This window comes from Anolis sagrei, chromosome 3, assembly GCF_037176765.1.
Source record: "Anolis sagrei isolate rAnoSag1 chromosome 3, rAnoSag1.mat, whole genome shotgun sequence".
Lineage (NCBI taxonomy): Eukaryota > Metazoa > Chordata > Lepidosauria > Squamata > Dactyloidae > Anolis > Anolis sagrei.
The window spans coordinates 227,802,864-227,824,512 of NC_090023.1; the positions used below are offsets into that span (position 1 = coordinate 227,802,864).

Genomic DNA, 21,649 nt, shown 5'->3' on the forward strand with positions numbered 1-21,649 from the left:
TCATTTTTGTCATTTTTTCACACTGCTTTCTTAAGAAGCCAGTAAAAAGGTTTTGACTCTGAAGTGGAAAAACGGGAAAAGAAAGAAATTACTTTAGATTGATAGCCTAGAAGTAGCATGTTCTTGAAGATGTAGAGAAGCAGCATGGAATCACAGACTATATTTGTGCTCATATACTATGAGGGGAGTAGCTATGTCAAGATGTTTTAGCAATAGTCTTGTGGCCCCTTGAAAACTGAGAAATTTGATTTACCATACATTTTTCTAGTCTACAGACTACTCCACCAGAAGCACTCCATGATTCTGATAAACCAGGTCACAATCCAATAAAGCTTACGCCAAATGAAATTTTGCCAAATGAAGTGGGCCTGGATTCTATTGCTAGTCCTACTTCAAGCAGGTCTACTGAATTAGTAGCAATTATGGGTTTATTTATTTACCATTCAACAGTTCATCGAATGAGTGTAAACAACAGGATTGCCATGGCCTGCAATCTGTGAAAGTCTATTCCATATAGAACTTCTTAGATTTTACAGTGCTCTTTGTTGCTTTTATTAAATCAAAGGACATTATTATGTATGATCCAGTGCAGAACACAAATAATTTGGGCCTTTCAGACATTTGGAGCTACAACTCCCATAAGCACTGGTCAGCATGGTCAGTTGACAATGACAGTTGTAATCTAAACCAAAGTACCTGGAGGCACCAAGTTGCCTACTTCTGATTAAGACTAGTTATATTCTTAGACTGTGGAGAACTCAGTTCAAATATCTGCTCAGCATTGAAGGTCAGTGGCAATGCTGACTAGGGGATTCTGAAAGTTATATTCCCAATAAATAAATAAATAAATAAATAAATTCTCAAAACTAGTCAGGACAACTTGATTCCACATGTATCTTCAGTTCATTGGTTGAAACATCTGATCTTGTGGATCTTGGGTGCCTGGATCCAGGTTGATGTAAGCCCAGTTCCACAATGTGTTAATTGTGATCTGGCTCTCTAGGCTAGACTCCTGTTGAACTTCATTAGAACTCCTGTGGATTCCAGTCTGACACAGAAGATAATAATAGTAGGTGTAGTGAAGTTTTGGGATTTCATTAGAAAATTCCAAATGTATCAATGAATATATAGATAGTAAACAATACAAAATTAACATATGGGATGCAATCAGAGAAATAAATACGCAAGATATACAATATTTTGTTTTATAGCAGTTTAATACTATTTAGTTTTTTTTCCTTCACTGAACAAATACAAAGCCATATCTTTAAGCAAAATGAAGTTTAGACAAATATAGAATCAAGGTTTGTAGTAATCTTGGATTGGAACATTTAATTTCTTATCAAAGGAAAATAATTTTGTGGATGGCAAAGGAGATGGTTCCTTCCCCACAAATAAAATCAAATCGATGATATGCTGTTTAATAAACTCATCATGGAGAAGCTGAAACAAATTGGACAATAAACTGCAAGGAAATAAAAAATTTAATGGAAAACCTAAGTGCTTTGCAAAACGGCTGCTCATAACTAAGTCCAACTCAGTTCAGAAGCACCTTCAGGTAAGTGGTTATAGTGCTGAATATTAATATTAAGATGGTTGTACTGATAGCGAAAACTACTTCAATTGCCAATATGTTTTTAAAAAGTAGACAAAAAAATCAGACTTTCATCAACTTTTGACAACTGGATGTAAGGCAGGTAGAGCTTGCTCTATTTCTAAATGAGACCAGATGGCTCTTACGTTTTGTCATATTATAAGGACCTTAGAGACACCTCTAGTAAAAGGTTTTGAGTTCACTGCCTTCTGCTTCTCTTCACTAGTGTTTGTTTTCTCCTTCGTATAAAAATGACAGGTCTGCTCCAAGCAAACATGTAATCCATTTGTAAGTGCTTTTCTCAAAAGCAGGATTTTAATCCATAAAAATAAAACATGTATTTCTGGCATACTTTTTCAAGGCAGCACATTGCAAAACAATATTAAAACACGGTAAATTTAACCTCAGAACTGTTGACTTGATAGGTAACAAAGCGTGGAGTTTCCCTCTACTGATTAAAAGATTTGGTAAAAAAAAGTGAGGACTCACCTAATTTTCTCCAACACTCCCCCTCCCATATTTTCACATATCTGGTTATGACAGTTCTCTTCTTCCTTACTAAAACACTTTGAAGTCGTTGCAGGTATGTGTTGACATTGTTTCATTGAAGGGCCTTGGATTGAGAGAATTGCAGTTTACATCTGTTTAGTTTCTGTCCCATAATACCCTGTTTGGGACATAATGTTAGTCATAGATTTATGCCTGTCGGTTCTCTACAAGTATAATTAGAAACCTCCAAATTTTGTTTTTCTGCAAAAATTTGGAAAAACAGATTATAGATTTTTTTTACAGTCATGAATAAAATGCTTAAGACAGTATGTTTGTATATTTAGTACCCTGCAAATACGCTGGAATTCTGTTGGGAGATTGTGTATACATAACCTGAAGTTACATATTTGCAACTGCTATGAATTCATGATCCTTGCATGGCCCCTAGTTTAGCCAGTAGAATAAACAAGGGTATACTCCCCCGTGAACAATGAAAAAACTGGCTGATGTTCCCACCCAACTGTTTGTGAGAAATACCTGGTATGAGGGGATTTGTGTCCTTTCTCTGCTGCCATGCTAGAGATTGCTCATGGGGAGTGGGGATGAATATGGGAATGTCAGGCAGCTGCTTCTTGATCAATTAGGGAATGGACTTCTGTAAATCCCAGAGGCTTCTTATTGGCAAGTGTGGTGGTGTTTGGGCCACACTGGAATTCACTACTTAGTCATGAATCACAGCACTGCATAGTACACAATGGTTGTATAGAATTTTGGAGATTATTTCTAAAACAGCACATGACTTGTTGCTATGTAAAAGGAAGACAGGGGCTGGAATTCACAATCACAGTTATGAATGTGTAACTTAGATTGGTTCATATTCACATTCTCTATGCGTTCAATAAAGGTCTGCCAATCTGGACTTTCCATGCAGCAGCCACCGTGACTGACAGGGGTCTGCTCTCCTATTAATAAGTGCAGGTGGCAATTTGGCAGTCACGCAACCCATGAGCTAAGAAGAAGGAAGAAGCCAGTGTGAGTTGACTGCAGATGACTGATTTTAAAATTTTATTTTCATAGTAGTTTCCAGTTCCCTCAAATGTTGTTACAATATCTCTTCCATTGCTGATTCTAAATATTTTTAAGCAGAACATATTTTTGGTAGTTTTATCCTTGGCACAGTATTTGGATTTTCAAATTAGGTTATTTACCTTCCCACTCTCCCCCATACAATGAGTTGTCTTTGTCATTTAGAAGGCCAAAATCACAAACTATTCTACTTCAAAGTGACAAGTACTCAGGTGAATACATCTACAATCTATGAGAACAAGCCATGAAGAACCTAAGTTCTGCATAATCATACATATAGGGTTTGCAAGAACAAGTCATGGTCAAAATTGTCCAAAGCTTAAGCACAAAAGGATATTTGAGCAGAATCAAATGCCAGGAAGTCACAAAAGAGAATAATCTGAGGAGGAAGTTGAAGTTCAGGAAAGGACAGAGCACGGAATTTCTTACCCTGCCAGTTGTAGATTGTTGAGCCATACTTTTGCAGCAAAGCCTTAGCTCTATCAATGTATAGCTAATCATAAACCAGCACAATTGGTCTGATTACCACAAAACAGCTTCAGATTCCCTGATGTACAGTAGAAGGGGCTCTTGTTAGGGAGCCAAATACCTTCTTGCTGTGATCTCCTCAGGAAGAACAACAACGCAGACACAAAGCTATTCATTCCAACTGGAGGAGTTTTCTTTCTTTAGTTGCAGTAATAGTATAAAACAGTATGAACAATAAAATCTCTATCTTCATCCACCTACTCTGATTGAACTAACACAGTATTACGGCAACCTATATACAACAGGTTCAGCACTGGCCACCAGATCCCAATTACTATAACACCTGCAGTTAGGCCTGAGACACTGATCTTGTTATCACTTAAATAAATTATGTGTAACTTTCAAATCCTGACATTGTGAACAGGTTAAAAAAAGGCAACATGGTATAGTAGTTTGGGTGTTGGATTAGGACCCTAAAAACCAAGGTTCTAACTCTTGCTCATCCGTGGAGGTGCATTGAGTGGCCTTTGCCAAGTCACACTCTGTTAGCCTCTGAGGAAGGCAAAGGTAACCCCTGTTTGAACAAATCTTGCAATTCCTAGCTCCCCCCCAGGGGGTTGAGAAGGGTAGGGTACAAATATCTGAAATAAATAAATAATAAATTTTGTAATCATCCACCCCCAGGGTCACCTTAGGGTCTCCATAATCTGGAAATGACTTTATAGCACACAAAACAGTATAAAAACGCTCTCTTGATTTCTTTTGTTGCTATAAATATTGTAATGTTGCAGACTTTACTGTAGATCTATTTATTTAAAAATGCACCCTTTCCCAAAGTAGGATTTCAACTTGGTTGAAGAGTTATGGTTGAAGAGAAGGTCTGTTTTTGGTACTGCAAGGACCATAAAAACGTGCCAGGTGAGATCATCTGGAGAAGCTAGTCCATAATTGGTTGGTCACCAATGGGAAACATCTCCCCTTAGCAACCTTTTGTGTTGCTTTCCTCAGAGGGGGCACTAAGAACTGGGTATCTGAAGAGGTCCATAATGCTTGGGTAGACCTGTGATCTTATCTTGGTCTCATGTAGAAGAAGGCTTTATATATTGAACACAGAAACTTAAACTGATCCCAGCAATACATTACTAGATCCCTGGATTAAATATACCACCTGGATCCCTATTTTAAGAGGATGAAAATAATATCAGCCAGTCTTCCTAAACATAGAAAATAATCTGTGTCCTTAATAACCACTTCTCTAGAGACTGCTTTCTCTGACAAAAGAAACCTTGTTTTTTCTAGTTCAATCACAGTTTGTTATATGTGTTTTGTTGTTTATTGATTTTTGAAGATATTTAAAGAACTCTGTGTTTTTTCTTTTGTAGCACAAGGCACAAAATAGGGGAATTTTCCACATGAATACGACCCAGCCCAGTTGATTAATCTAATGCAGAGTGACAGGACAGCAGTCTGTACTTGTGTGGCAACTGGAAGGACAATCTTTATATAATCTTAAGAGCAAAACCTGCTTTTAAAAAACAAAACAAAGCAAAACAGAGGCATGAAATCAAAGCTGGCATTTTGTGGGTTTAAATACTCACTGTTTCCATGATCTTCTGCTGTGTGGAATGTAAGCCCTTCCCATTTGTCTGTTTTAAAGTTAATGTTGAATCTATCAACAATCTCAATAAATGCAAACTGAGGCCCCTTTTACATTGTCATATAATCCAGATTATCAAATCAGATAATCCTTATTATATACTTTGAACTGGATCATGCAAAGCAGATAATCTAGATTGTATATGGCAGTATAGAAGGGACCTCCGTTTCTCGCCCATCCTCAGCAACCAACACGCCTCCTACTTACTTTGATAGTTTAAGATAGATAACTTGTCTGTTTTTGTTGTCAATTTTCATCTACTGAAACTAGTTGTATATTTTGAAAGGTGCAAAACACCCATGTAAATATGGAGTTAGATTGAGATGAAAGCCATGTCTAATATTAGAACACAAGACCTGCTAGATCAGACTAATAGCCATTTGTGGTCAGCTGTGTTTGTCTGGCAACAACCATGGCGTGTGAATAAAGTTGAGCTTGGAAGTGTTCATTTTTCATGACAACTACCATGGCCCACCTTATCTGAGCATTTGGGAAGCTTGAGTATGAAAACACATTTTCATGCTCTTTTATAATGTTAGAGGTCACTAAACCTTTTTCATGTCACATCAACATAATTGCTCAATTGCATTGCGTTGGTAGCATATGCCAGTGTAACCACTAATCATTATATCACCACCATGTGAAGTTTTCTAGATGTTGTTGAAGGTGTATTAATGATCCTCTTCTCCAAATCACCTTGGGTACTCAACAACAATTGGAAGGCTTGTAGGCAAAGCAGTATTTCCATTAGACACCAGTTAGGGACAAGGGTGCCCTAGAGTATCTTTTCGCTGCTCATGAGCATCCAAACATGAAGGAGAGTATACTTTATTTCTTCATGCACGGAAGTTCAAGAGCATTTGGATACACTCCCACTCTCAAATGATGGCTGGGGAGAGAGACCACATCTGCAAGTGCCTCTGCACTGCCATCTTCCCACCAAGCTTAAGCAGTGGGGTAAATTAGTAACTTCCACTCCCTCTATGGAAACTATAAGTATGCAGATGGAGAACAAAGCTCCACTAGTATGCTGTTAGATCTCATCCTGAGTGCACTTGATGAACTGAATAACAAAGGAAGTATGTATAATGCAGCTTCCCAGCCTAGGAAAGATCAGGGAAATCTCATCCCTTGACTGCATTGAAGCAAATTTGTATAGTGTGAAAATATTATAAAGAAAATGCATGTTGTAGAGAAAACTTACGATCACCTTGATAGCAAGATGGAGGACGGCTCAGAAAGTTGTGTGGCTTAGAAACTGGTCCGTGCAAGGAATACTGGACAGGAAAGACCCAATCTTTTGTATACAAAGAATTGGGATTAATAAGTATAATTCTGCTTAGCCATTGCTACTCGTATGTTTTTCCCAAGGTTCAGAATATTTTTTATCAAGTCATCAATGTGAATACACCCTGCCAAAAAGATGTGGGCTGGAATCTTTCTGGAGGTTTGTGTGATCATAAGCAGAAGTGGGAAACAGCAGGGTGAGGATGCTCAGTGCCTATTTGTATTGTGAAGTTTTTAAAAATTGTGTCAGAAGTGACTTGAGAAACTGCAAGTTGCTTCAGGTTTTGGAGAATTGGCCGTCTGCAGGGACATTGCCCAAGGGATGCCCAAATGTGTTACCATCCTGTGGGAGGCTTCTCTCATGTCCCCATTATGAAGTACAGCTGGCAAACAAAGTGATGTACAATGGGCCCAAAGTGAATTGGGACTGATGTGTGATATCCCAGATACACATCATGCTCATGATGCACATTGGTCACACTTAAGAGTGACCAATTACATATCTTCACAATTCAATTACTAGGTTCCTTAGTGCCTCTACTGCTTAAGCACACACAGACATACTTTGAGTGAAAAATCATACAGGATTCTGGACTTCTCTTAGAATATGAAAATAGCAGTGATATACCAATTAAGAAGCCCCTGGTTTCAGTGGGTTAAACCGCTGAGCTGCTGAACTTGCTGATTGAAAGGTCACAGGTTCGAATCTGGGGAGCGATGTGAGCTCCTGCTGCCCCAGCTTCGGCCAACCTAGAAGTTCAAAAACGTGCAAATGTGAGTAGATCAATAAATACTGCTCTGGCAGGAAGGTAACGGCACTCCATGAAATCATGCTAGCTACATGACCTTGGAAGTGTCTACAAACAATGCTGGCTCATCGGCTTAGAAATGGAGATGAGCACCAACCCCCAGAGTTGGACACGACTGGACTTAATGTTAGGAGAAATCCTTTACCTAATCTTTACCCTATACCAATTAAGGCAAATCTGTCATGTGGATATCTGATCAACATTTGGTCAGATGGCATTGCCATTGCTTTCTTGAGGGACTGAGAGAGTGACTTGCCCAAGATCATTCAATGAGTTTCCATGGCCAATTGTGGATTTGTTCCCAGTTCTCTCTCAGCTGGAATTCAGCACTCAAGCCAAAAACATAATGTAGTTTGTGCTGCAAGCCACACCTGTTGAGATTCTCTCTGCTATACAATCACGATCCTTACCTGGAAGCCCTTTGGTTGTTTCTTTTCTGATCTAAGTTACTTACTTAACAACTGGTATGCCATAATCTTGATCTGTAAAAAGTAGGAAATATTTAGCTAGGTCTGAAAACCCCAAATCTGGCATTCAAGGATCCAGAGCTCTTTCTCAAGGCTCCCCCTTTTGCTTCAAACAGATCTAAACAGAAATATCTGTGAAGACCCATTTATGGATGTCCTTACTTAAAACATCACCTCCTTTCCTTTATGCCATCTTTTTATTGTATGCATACATTTAGAGAAAAATAGTAAGGTAGCCAGTGACTTGAAATCTCAGAGTTCATGTTAAGAGTACCCAATGTGCATTTTCTCCTTTCTTGTCCATTATGAAAATTTTGCTTCATCATTTCTCTAAAAACTTACTGAAATTGAAACTCATCCCAGTACAGCCTATGTAATCCTGGGAATAACTGGATCATAAGTTGTACCTGTTTCCTTCTGATCCCACTTCAAACCATGAAACTTCTAATATACTTGAGACAGTAATATCTACTGCATCAATAGATCTAAAGAAGGAGGTGCAGACCCATGTAAACTTATTCCTAGGTGTTGAAGGTGCTGTATGTTTCCTTCCCTCTCACCTTCCCCTTTTCTTTTTTCTTTTTCTTTTTTGTGTGATGACATCACTATCTCTTTGAATTCTGGTTTTCAGAAACCTCATAAACTTTGGTCCGATTTCCCATATTCAGAGCCTAATTTATCAAATGATGGCCCATACTCTAAATTGCCTACTTAGATATTTAGTAACATCTCTTTGCCAGACCTTCCCAAATCTGCTTTACCAAGCAGCAGCTGTACTGGGAAAAGGAGGTTTGTTCAGCTTCTGATCTGGATGCAAAGAAAATGTTTCCACCTTTCATCAGTGAATAAGGCTGCAAACATCATTGCAACAAGGGTCTTGTTTCAGATTCTCACAGTCTCACCAGCTGTCATCCTCTTTGTATCCCAACTGGCAGTTATACAGACTTCCTTCACCCAATGCAGCCAAGTGCTTAGGTGCCCCAGGGGCAATAAGATGACATAACCTTACTGAATATAGAGCAGTTACAAATCCATACCTATACATTACAAATCTGTAACTGCAGAACTGAATGCCAGATGATATTTTATGCATCTGTTTTGTTTAACATGTATTGGATTACTTATCAGTTATTGATAGATTTATTTTCTATTGCAGGCTTTACAGCAATATTTGCTATTCCCCAGCACATGGTTTTTATTATTCCATATAGGAAAACCTGCCCCACCCCCTCCAATAACTATGTCAGTGTGGTTCATTTGGACCAATCCCCCAGGACGTTTCTCCTAAAGTTCAGAAACATCTTCTGTTTCTGTATGCTCAGAATGAGTGTGAATTCACAATGTGTCTGAGACATCACCCTTTAGTAACCTTGAACCAGGTGCGCTGGCTTTCGAGTATTCTTTGAAGTCTGCTTAAAGCTAGAACTATCAATACCAAATTGGGAGGGAGGGAACACAGGAGAAGAACATAAAAAAGCACAATTATTAAAATCAAGTTCCTAATGTGGAATATAAAGAAACAAGCTATGACTCTTAGGATAGCAAGGCAAGTGGGAATAGATCTTTTGAAGTGAAGAGAATCTAAATTTCATAGTGAGAGAGTTCCAAAGATTGTGACAGCCACTTAATTAGGGGATAAATGCAGAACCTTCCATTTAAAATGTCTTTCTGAGGTAGCAGTTTGTAGATCAAGCATTCTTCTTCCCTAAGCAGGGGAGAAATGCTATGCACGTATCTTTTGATTTAGGTCATGAAATCTCCCCGGTCCAAGCTAATCCACAGGGTCTATTCTGCGTAGGCAGTGAGCTAAGAGTTTTACATCTAAGGAATGATCAGCCACTGGGAAAATAATCAGCCATTAGAGATACATTGCAGCTACAAAATTTATTCCTAGTGCCACTATGCAAAGCTTTATGTAGTATGGGTGAAAATATTTTGTATAAATGAAACATCATGGGGGGAAAGAGTAACTGAAGAACCCACAGAGTCAAGAGTTGAGTCATACAAGAAAAACACCAACAACTTCTGGTTGATCTCAGTATCACAAAACCTGCCAAATGTTTCTGTATTTGTTGTCTAGGTTCTGCGTCCTGGATCTGTACACAAGCACAAAGAAAGATCTGTTATTTCAGTTTCTGACATCTCCATGTAGGTCTGGAAAAGTCTGAAACATCAGAGAAATGCTACCAGCTAGAGTAGAGGCCACAAGAGCTAGATGGGCCATGTTACTGAAGGATTGTATTTTTCCATATGATTTGTTTGAGGTCTGCTAGTGAGGTCCTTGTCTCACCACCCACCACCCTTGCATGTACACCTGGCAAGAATTTGAGAGAGGCCCTTCTCTGAGGTTGAACATTTTTTATTCCTGCATATTTATTCTTGAAGAAAACAGACCTTATACAACGAGCTCTTTCTCCCACCCTGAACATTCCACAGAGATATAAACCCCAATTTTCCTAGTTCCAACAGACCTCACAACCTCTGAGGATGCTTGCCACAGATGCAGGCAAAATGTCAGGAGAGAATGTTTCTAGAACATTATAGCCTGAAAAACCTACAACAACCCAGCAACTAAATTAATTTCTATGAAGAGTTGTTTCAGAAATCAGAAAATCCAGAATATGATTTGAAATGAAATCCTGATTTCTTTTACAGGCTTTTAGTCCCCCAAATGTTTATGAATGGTCACAATCCACAATCCACTGGTTTTGTTTCACTGACTGGTTTGGATCTATTAGTGGAATTGGAGGTTAGCAATTTCTGCTCCCTCAAATATCATTTAAAATGCCAGGAAATCCTCTGAAGAAGGTTTTTAACACAAATCATAGAATCATAGATTTGGAAGAGACTACAAGGGCCATCCTGTCCAACAAAACAGAGAGCAATAAGAGGTGAAGGAAAGTCCCATAGCTCTGATGGATGGAAAGCTACGAGAACAGTGTTGCATTTGGAGCTCTGCTCATACACCAAAATGCTGATTATGTTCACATACCCTTCAAATTACACATCAGCAGTAGGACATGTATTGCCAAACAATGCCAAGAATGTTGTCCATATGGGAAAATGTATTGTGGAAGAATAGACAAGGTAGGAGAGGCTCAAACAATTTGCTTTTACAGACAGGCCCGTAGCCAGGATTTCGATTTGGGGGGGGGGGGGGTTAGTTTTTTTCAGGGGGGGATTTCGGGGGGGGGGGGCTGAGTCTGAGAGAAAGAGGGTCTACCCTAGCAAACCTTTTGTATCGTTACCCCAATCCCCCCATGCATATGGGATATATTGAGTATGGTGATCAGATCATGATATGAATAAACATAACAGTTTAAATAATCCAACGGTAAGGCCTTTTCGCGAACCACCATGAGAATTTCGGGGGCAGGGGCACAGAAGCCCCTCAACCCCCCCCCCCCCTTCCCGGCTACATGCCTGTCTACAGAGTAATATGGAATTCTGCCCTTTGATGAACCCCATTGCACTTTGGACAATAGAAGTGATTTGAGGACAAAGGGATATATTTTCAAGTGGAATGACAGACATTTAATCAGCATTTCTCCTAACCATGTAGAACAATTGCAGGATGTGTATTCATTTTGGAGAACTTGTCAGTGCTTTTGAAATGTTCATATGAAGTTTCTAAATGACTTTTTAAAAAGACTGATGTACAGTACTTTATTGTAAGACTTGTTCATTTTTCTTAACTCGCTTTACAAATGGCAGTTCAAGGCATTTGCTGTTCATGTCAGTCAGTGGATGCTCTAATTCAATGGATTAGACTCTAACTTGCAGAATTGCTGACTACTGAACAAGCTGTCTAGGACTTCTGGGAGTTGGAGGCCCAAACATCTGGAGGGCTGCAATTTGAGGATGCCTGCTCTGGTCTTTCCCTTTTAAAAGAGTTTTTTTTTTTTTGCATACTTGCATTTCAGCAAATCTCTGACTGCAACCCAAGTTTGTTTTCTATCTATCTGGGTTCTGAACAAGAATTCTGTGATTCCCATCAATAGGAGTTGTTAATAAAATAGAATATATTTATGTGTCATATTGAATAGTTGCCTTTGGGGTGAGAAGGGAGAGGTACAAGTGCGGTAAATAAATAAATATATAACGTTAAACCTTTGCTGAATTCCAAACCCAAACTGGTGAAATGAAGTAGAACTGTTTAAAGAGATAAATATTAGGATCTCCAGGCAAGTGTTGGATCACACTCCACAAGGTGGTAGTAGAAAAACCCAACAATGTTATCCACATTGCTATGAAAAATACCAATGGTATTTGCATGGTCTCCATGCATGAGCAAATTTTGATCCTGTTGTCATGTGCAAAAGCTGCCAATCCAATCATTAGAAAACCACAATAGAATGTGTACTGTCTAAACCACAGAACCACACAAAAGGCTAAAAATACTAACACTTATTCTTAGATAGCACTGAAAAGCATGGCACAGGGCTATAATGTTGAACAGCTATCAAAAGAAACAAATAGAAAGCAATCAACTTAATATGGTGATCAGGACTTCCTCCCTTCTTTTCTAGCTAGAGCAGGCATAGGCAAACTTGGGCCCTTGATGATAGTATGATAGCTGGGTCCCTGTGCTGTGAGAGTGATGCTAATTTTGTAATGGCGGTTATGAATAAGGGAAGGGAAAACGTGTCTGACCACATGGTCGAGAGAGGGGGCAGAGTGAGACCGGCCAGACTGAGAGACGTAGGGGGACAAACTCAGGAAAATAGTTCGTTGTTGTATTAGAAGGAAGGATAGAAAAGAGGGGAGAAATATGAGGAGTGGTGTAAAATCCATCTCATCTACTTTATTGACCAGTTTCAGACAATGGGGCTAGCCATGACTTTTTTCCAGGGAGATAGAATTATTGCCCAACCTCCTCCAGTTTGTGGGCAGAGTAGATGTGGTCTGGGAACAACATGGAAGCGTTTAATACTCTTTTGGGTCTGATTAGTGATTTCTATCCCATTTAAGGTCTTCCCAAACCGTTTCCCAAACTGTTGCTTCTCATTTTTCATTGAAGACCTGTTACATTCCTTCACTGCTATCTGTGTCCCCCCTTGCGTTAAATTGCTTCAGTGGTATCATCCTGTGTTCCGCAATTTGCGTTCCCGAAGCACCGTTCCAGAAATAGCGTAATGCTTGTTGCACTGGGACCCAGCTATCATACAATCACCAGACCCTCCAGGTGTTTTGGACTTCCACAATTCCTAACAGCTGGTAAACTGGCTGGGAATTCTGGGAGTTGAAGTCCAAAACACCTGAAAGGCCCAAGTTTGCCCATGCCTGTGCTAGAGGAGTGTGTGCAAAATTAAACTGCTGGAAAGGATTACTATTTCAGCTTGTATCTTGCTGCTGAAGCCAAAAGAAAACCCTGTGTTTTCTCTCTGTGGGCATTGCCAGATATGGGTTCATTCCCGATTCTGGTTAGATCTTAGTGTGCAGTTTCAGTCTTTCTTTAAACATGTTATGTTTAACTGTAGCCTTGTAAATAAGGTTTCAGTAGCATGTTTAAGTTTATAAGGCTTATAATTCTTTCTCTGGGTTGTCACTGTTTAAATTTTATCATGCACATTGGTACATATGGCAGGACCAGAGCAAGGTATTTTGTTGCCTACTCTTATTGCGTATGAGAACGTCTGCAGAATCTTTCTATTAACACTACTGCTAGGATACTATCTTCCCTTTCTGCCAAGAGGGTCAGGCTAGGATCGGGCCAGCTAGGAGAGTCCAGGGCAGATCAGGCGCTCTCTCAAAGCTTACTGCCCCTCCCTGCAGCAGCCTCCCGAAGCTTCCCTCTTCTAGACATTGTACCAATGTAAGTGTATGTGTGTGTATATTGAAATGGTGGCATAGAGAAGATCGAACAGGTAGCATTAGAAACCAAACAACATAAGGAGAGAATTATTATTTTCAAAATGTCTATATTTATTAAAATGTCCATTGTAATTAAGACAAGTATATATATTTTTCATCAGGGCAGACTTGATTAAGTCGTTATGCACTCTTTAAATAATTGGGAGGAAAGACTGCAAAATGACCTCCAAGAGATTTTAGATAAGCATTATGGTGCAGATTGTGATAGAGACAAAAAGTTACACATAGAGATTGTGATGGAAACAAAGGACTAGGATAAGCAGAACAGAAATGAACAAGCTTTCCTCAAGAACTGATTCATTCCCAAGCATACTTCTAATTAGTATTTTCTCAATGTCAAAACAAAGGAACTAGAATCATAGCTCAGAGCTTGTATTGATTTGTATCTCCTTTCATCTCTCAGGGATAGGAACAAATGGAAAATACTCATCTCACTCTAGTTGAGTATCAGTTTGACTAATATTTCTTGAAGGAAGAGTCATGTCTATCCCCTATGATCAAATTATAGGTGCTATCCTGACCCAAAGTGTTTCTGTAGCTCTATCAGCCAATGGCAGTTTATTGGATTTGTGTTCCAGTTTTCAGCAGAGATTTGACTAAGTTCTAAGGTCATAGTATCCCTTGCAACTCTACAACCATGGGAAGCTAGGAGTAAAGTAAAAACAGAACACATAAATGCACTCACCTTTAAAAGGTAATTGACACCTGTAGGTAGTAGAGAAGGATTGGTTTCCCCCAGCAAAAGACAGATCTATTGCAATGCAAGGTACTGAGGGAAAGGGATTTTGGTCTTGTTTGGAGGATTAAGCTTTCTAAAAGATGTGTTCATAAAGTAAAACTGCTAAAACTATTTTTTTTGACATCAATCAATCAGCTGCTTGCATTTTTGGATTTCCCTTGATGGGTGTGGTTGGAATGGGGGCACACCTGCTATTCAATTTTTAACACAACATCACTGATTCAGGTAGGTTTACAGTACTGTGACCTGGCTCTTACAAACTCAACATGAAATCCTGGATTCCTAACCATGTGACTTTCCTACATACATTTGAAAGTCAGAAACACAGATCAGTAAGACTTAGCATGGGCAAGAGCGATTCTGAATAGACCATTAAAAATCTTCTTGCTGAAAAACATTTTATTAGAGTACAATAGCAAAGAATGTATAAATTTAACAATACATTCCATCTCTCCTTTTCTCCCAAATTAAATGTTTGTTCTTTAGGCAACATTCCACACTCTTACTAATTAAGTGCGCAGAAAGGTCATGGTGGACAAATTACGCCTTCTCTTGCAACAGCCCAAGTGAGCAAATGTTAATTGCTTAGCAGGCAACAAAGGATTGTTTTCAGTTGACAGAGTTGCCTTCAGTGCAAATGGCGCTACTGCAAATTATTAGTTAATGGTTAAAAAGCTGGAGTGCTGTGATAAAAAATACAAGAATATGTACCTGCATGATGATTTTAATGCATTTTACAAAGAAATACAACAATTGGTTATTACTCTGTAATAGCATTTCTGTGTATTTCATTAAACTGCTAGGGAATTCTGATTAGTTGTAGTGTAGCTACCTGAATTAAATTAAGTCTCTCATCCTTTTATCTTTTCTGACAAATGGAAATCCCTGTTTATTTGCATCACTTGTCTTTTAGGGATCGCACAATGATACAGAGAAAGCCACTTGTTGCTTCCCTTCAACACATGCAATCTTGAACAAGCTAAACAATTACAAATTTATCTCCAAAGTGTGGTCTTACAGAGGCAGTGAAAATATTCCTTTTTTTACAATGTGAATTTCCAATAGTTGGATAACAATACTAATTTTAACAAACAGAATTTTATTTTTTAATTATTTAATTATTTAATTTTAATTATTATTGTTCGGAAAAAGAAAAGAGCTTGTCTAAGAAAACAAAAAAAACCACAGATACACGTCTAATACAGTATCAGTATAGGTGCAATACAGTATTTGATACAGTATCTGATAAATATTCAATAATGCAGTATTGATGATCAGTTAAGGGCAGTATAGAGTAGTGATTAAAGCAGCAGTTTTCAACTTTAGTCCTCTAGGTATTTTGAATTTGTTTCCAGAATTTCTCTGCATTGACTATATTGAATGGAACTGGGAGATGAAGTCTACATCATCTGGAGGACTAATGCCTGAGAATTCCTGGACTGCGAGTGTTGGACTGGGACTTGAAAGGGTCATTTAGCCACAAAACCCACTGTCTAGTCTTTTGTGGTCTCTTGCTCTCAATTTTTCTGTCAGTGACCTACATCACTGGAATGCCGAGAAGATGAAGAGGAGAGAAGAACACAACCTTGAGCTCACTGATGATAGAAGGTGTGGAAGAAATGTAATAAATAAAATAGATAATAACAATGATAATAGCTCAACAAAATGTCTTTCCCTGCCCACTTCAATTGTAGTTGCTAAACTGTGAATGCAGCTGGTGTTTTTTAAAGAACCTCTTTGTTGGGACATATGTCTGGGTGTGAATTAGAGAACAAGACCTTTCACAAAGCTCTCATACAACTGGGTGAACAAAAATAAATCCCATATTGTTAACTCTATGCACTCAAAATTACTCATCTTCACATAGAAAGTGGCCAGATGGCTGCAAGAGCTTTTAAAACACTTGATTTGTCTTCTGGTTTAGAATTCTTTTAGATGTACTGTTTCAAAAGTTTCATTCAGCTCCATGAAGGGTTCAACTTTATTACACAATCAAGCCAAAGATGAGCATTTCTAGCTTCCCCTAATTTTAATGGGATTGCTTGACTCTTCATAACAATCAGTGGAACAAAAGTGCTTATATTTGGCTGACTAATGAACAAAATGTTAAAAAATGAAGACACGTAAAGAGAAAACTATTAATTGCCCTTTATATCGGCCTTCTGAAATCTGGAACCTGCAGATGATTCTTTGGACTTCAACACCCCTGAGCCCCTCTAACCAGTATTGCCAATGGCAAGTAATGCTGGGAGCTGGAGTCCAAAGATAGCACAAGATTGTTAAAGGTTGGCATATATAGTCAGGATAAATGGAGCATAATACATAGAAAGGATGTGCATATAAAAGGTTCACTGAAGTGAATGGCTACTGCATGGGGGTCAAAAATGTTGTGTGCATCAAAACTGAAGCACCTTGAAAGGAAGAGTTGTTTAATCGTACAATATTTTTATCCTACATGTATTTGTGCACTAGAGTTAATACATTACACTGGATTTACATTTATGTGACTCAAACTGCTGAAATAATTGCTCTTATACTCCTCCACACACACACACACACACACACACACACACAAAAGTCCAAGACAAATATTTTACATTATATCTTATAAAACTGTACACTGTATTATTAATTACTGTGAAAACAATGAATCCGTTTTGTGAATTATTGGCTTTGTTAGCAAATATAAATCTGAGAAATAAATTCAACATTAATCCTACCGAGAACAGACCCAATTAAATGAATGGGATTTGATAGCTTCAACTAATGTCATTCCCGCTGATTTCTAGGTAGGGCTAATGCTGGATTTAGTCCCCTTTGTTATAACTCTCAGTTCTACTCAGCCTGCAGTGTATATATTTTCAATATCATTGTAAAAACAGCTCTCAAAAATACATATATTAGTCCTACCCTATCTCATGGTGGTTTTGTAACATCTTGTCACACTGTAAAATACATCAATTTTGTTTAATAACTAAAACAATTCATTAAGATGACATGTGGTGGACTGAGAAAATATATATTAAAGTAGCCTTCTCCTAACCTGGTGCCTTCCAGTTATACTGACTCCACCTCCCATCAACCCCAGCCAATACAAGTCTAGGTACCAGGCCAATGGGAGCTGTATTAGAGAGAAAGCAGCAAATAACAGAGTTTATCCTTCTTGGTTTCTTTCATGTTTATTTTTTCCTGACACAGAACAATAAAACATAACTGCCCAGCAACTATGAGTCATACTGGACATTCTTGATTTACAGTGCATCAGTGTCCCTTGTGGGTTAAAAGGGGTGATGGTTATTTAGATGTGTGTATTTTATTCCAGTTCAGCAAAGGCAACTCACATTCCTTTGGCAACAGGATTAGATTCTGCCCCCATCTGTGCAAAAGGGTTAAAGGTGGGATTCTTCCCATAGTGAGGCACTCTAAGGGCCCTTCCACATAGCCCTATATCACAGAATATCAAGGCAAAAAAACCCACATTATCTGAGTGTGGACTCAGATAACACAGTTCAAAGGAGATATTGTGGGATTTTCTGCCTTGATATTCTGGGATATAGGGCTGTGTGGAAGGGCCCTAAGATTGAATAGTGTTGTTTAGTTATTTATGATGAGCTCTAAAGAACTGAAAAGTGTCTCACATTTCCCTTCTTTCAAACAGGATTGAATTCCACAGCTGCCAATCAAGAGTGTTGGATTAGGGCTTTTGTCATCTTTACTGATGCACCATACATGCATGATGAACTGAATCAAGGATCATTCACTGAGACCCCTTCCACACAGCTGAATAAAATTCCACATTTTCTGCTTTGAACTGGAATATATGGCAGTGTGGGCTCTGATAACCCAGTTCAAAGCAGGTATTGTGGGATTTTCTGCCTTGATATTCTGGTTTATATAGCTGTGTGGAAGGGCCCTGGGGCAATAATGGTTATTGTTCTAGTACATTTTTTCCTGCATTTTTCTATTGTCCAGCTGTTGCGCAATCTATTGCATGTGGAAATTTCCTCACATGACTGTATTCACAATAGTTAAATCCAGCACAGCTATGTTTGTGGGATTTTTCACTCTAGTCATACCCCATTGGATCTTGGCATTAAATTTCAGCTCAACAACTACTTTTGTCTCAAAAATCTAACACAGTCCCCTCTTTCACTTTTCCATTTCTCAGATTTTTGCAACACAGTTGAGTCTTAAGCATGTAGCATGAAGACCGTGGGCACGGAAATGGTTCTGGATATTCCAAAATAACTCAAGAGGTATTTTTATATGTTGCTATATGGTTAAGGCAACTATACTGATACATTAAACACAGCATATGGTTTGTATATTGCTTTCTACATTCTAAACGTTAAAAATGAAAAAGAGATTCAAACAAGCAATGAATTTCTCAGAGTTTTATCCAACTTGTAGTGAGTGCTGCCCTTTTTGCTTCGAAGGTAGTGGTGGATCCCTACAGATAAAACTTAATCAACTGTACTTGAAGTCTGATTATTCAATGGAACTCCCATGAAAGAAGAAAGAGAGGAGAAATAGTGACATATTAATTTACAACTTTAACATTCTTAATTGTATCTATCACAATAACTTAATCTACTCAGGTTTCCTGTCTTCATCTTCTTTACATCTTGAGTAGATGAGATGTTATCAGTGCAACAATCTCTATACGCCATGTAGATATTTAGATACTTGCTGTTAGCCAGTCCTGCCTAATATTTAGCACTTCTTATACTAACATACCACATAATACTAGAGTGCACAATTTTAGAGAGTCATTTGACTTGGTTTCAGTTGAATAAGGCTGTGGGTATAAATGACAGTGAACAGAAATTGCACAGTTGCTGCAGAATAACGCAGCTATGACAAAAAATGCCACACAACTGCTGTGGCTGTTATCATGAAGAGCAAGGAACTTGACACTTGACTGCTCTTATCTCCTTCCGCTTTATGTTTAGGAGATGACTTTATAATCACTGTTGCTGTGTCGTCCATCTTTTTCACAGTTGTTGTGGATCCATTCCTGTCGCCTGGATTAGCTCCGAGAATATCTGATAGAAAAACAAAAAATAAACAAGCAAACATGTTATTTCCTTACTTAGAAGATAATGGCAATATAATGCAAATAAAATGTTGTCTTTCACAGTCCCACTGCAGTGATGTTTCCTGAATCCAAAATACACAGAGCATGGAAAAATTATTTTCAAAGAAAAGCATGCAAGTTTCCCTAAACTGTGGTTCTTGGAAGCTAGATGACAAAAACATAACTTCTGGAAGCCCTGGAAATAAAAAATACAAATTCGTTAAAGAAATGGCCCCTGACTTTTTGGGCACATGTGAAAAATGTGAGAACGTGTTGTATGTATCCATAGAAACACAGCTAGTCAATAACTTAAAAAAAGGGCACAAGGCAGACAGGTTAGGTCTGAGGTTACAAATCTTTGCTGTCACCTTGTTCAGCAGTTGCAATATAGTAAACTGGATTTACCTAACTGCTGGGAAGTCATCTTTACAAGAATTCAACATTTCCCTCAAAACCTACCTTCACAGTCTGCCAGCCTTTTAAACAAATAGAGGCATTCTGTTACTGTTTTCTGAAACAATTATAGTTTGTATTGCAATAGCAAATTCCTGGAAGAAACAGGTAGAGTGGGTTCCAGGAACATAAATGTAACTGGAGATCCTTATCTGCTAGTCAGTTACTGCAGAGAACTTATCAATACATTCTTCCTGGATCACAAATATCCGTGCATACTGTCTGGGAAGATGCCCCTCCCCCCATATCTCAGTAGTACATATCATGGAATAAATGCAGTCCCCCCCCCCCCTTAAATTCACCAAATATCAACATTCATCTGCTGGAAGACTGAATTGTTAGGATGTACTCAAGATTTGCTGTAAACAATGGTTTATATATAATAGCATGGGGAAAGTGGCAGCTCAGTTTCATTCATTGGTATTTTGATTGCAGACACAGTTCCTTTTTGGTTAAATGGGAATTCATTGGCGTGAAGGGGGAGAAAATAAGTGAAAAATGGACATTCCTTCAGATGTATGACCTTATCACATTACTCTGAGGATTCGCCATGCATCATGGCAAATCCATAGGGAGCTCAAAGGGGCAGTGAAGAACCCGTCACTCCACACCTCGCCTCTAACGACTTACCCCGATCCCCATCCCGTGGGGGAAGCATTGCCACCCAACTTCCCCCCATTGCTCTTAAGGCAACACAGGAAGTCTCCCATGTTATTGCAGCAGCAGCATGGGCCGCTTGCTTTCCTCTTGGAGCCCAGTTGGAAATTGGTGTGCATCATGGGAAGGGCTCTGTGGTGAAAGGGGAGAAGTGGTGTAGGATGGGTAAATCAGCCCATCTGATGAGATCGGTGGCATAAGCAAATGGTAACTGCAATAAAATGATGCCATGGACTCGTGTCCAGCAAATTATACATTTTTCATGATATTTCTCTCCATTATATTTTCTTGGTTTTCATGGCTGCTGAGAATGCCCAGTTTTCATTGTGACAGTTCCCTCCCATTAAAGTTTCTTCTTTGTGCTTTTGTAGACCTCTTCTTGATACACCCCTCCACACCTCCTCGGTGGTATTATTTTGGCTATGTAAGCATTGGTGCATAAGAAGAAGAAATAATTAAGAAGAAACAATGTAAATGGGTGGTTTTCTGACCACAGATGGCTTCTCTTTCCATCACTGTCATTCATTGTAGTAGAGGCCCTGTCCCTTCGCTGTCTGTTATATCTTTTTAGCCTGCTGACTTCAGCTCTCTTGAGTATGTTGATTAAATAAAGACTTCCACTAAGTTAAATGTATTCCTCTCTTTCACTTGCCCATATCCAGTGATGTAACTTGATTGGTTTCTATAAATTGACTAGGCTGGAATATTTTAATTCATTTTTTTGCCTGATATTAACTTAACCAAAACGTCACAGGTAAGATTGAATGCTATCAAGAAAGAAAACGGGGCCATTGACTTTTAAAAGCTTTTCCCTCAGTGCTGACTGCTTAATGCACTACATAACAAGCGTTAAATAATGCATTAGGAAAGCCCGCCTTTAACCTTCTAAGAAAAAGACTTCCACGTTAATTTTCTCTTTCACTATGGTTTCATAGCAAAGATTATTACATGGAATGGTATGCACAGCAATAGAGAATTGAAAATCTAAAAAG

At 38.6% G+C, this 21,649-nt stretch overlaps 1 protein-coding gene across 2 annotated transcripts in view; it reads right to left on the reverse strand.

Annotated features, from left to right (window-relative positions):
* Window positions 1-13,758: 13,758 nt before the first annotated feature.
* Window positions 13,759-21,649, reverse strand: part of LOC132770706 (glypican-5-like) — a 445,124-nt gene continuing 437,233 nt past the window's right edge. For both annotated transcript variants that reach the window (XM_060767937.2, XM_060767938.2), the window contains one exon: window positions 13,759-19,515. In XM_060767937.2, coding sequence (XP_060623920.2) covers window positions 19,325-19,515 — 191 coding nt within the window. In that variant the 3' untranslated portion in view covers window positions 13,759-19,324. The remainder of the gene's footprint in view (window positions 19,516-21,649) is intronic.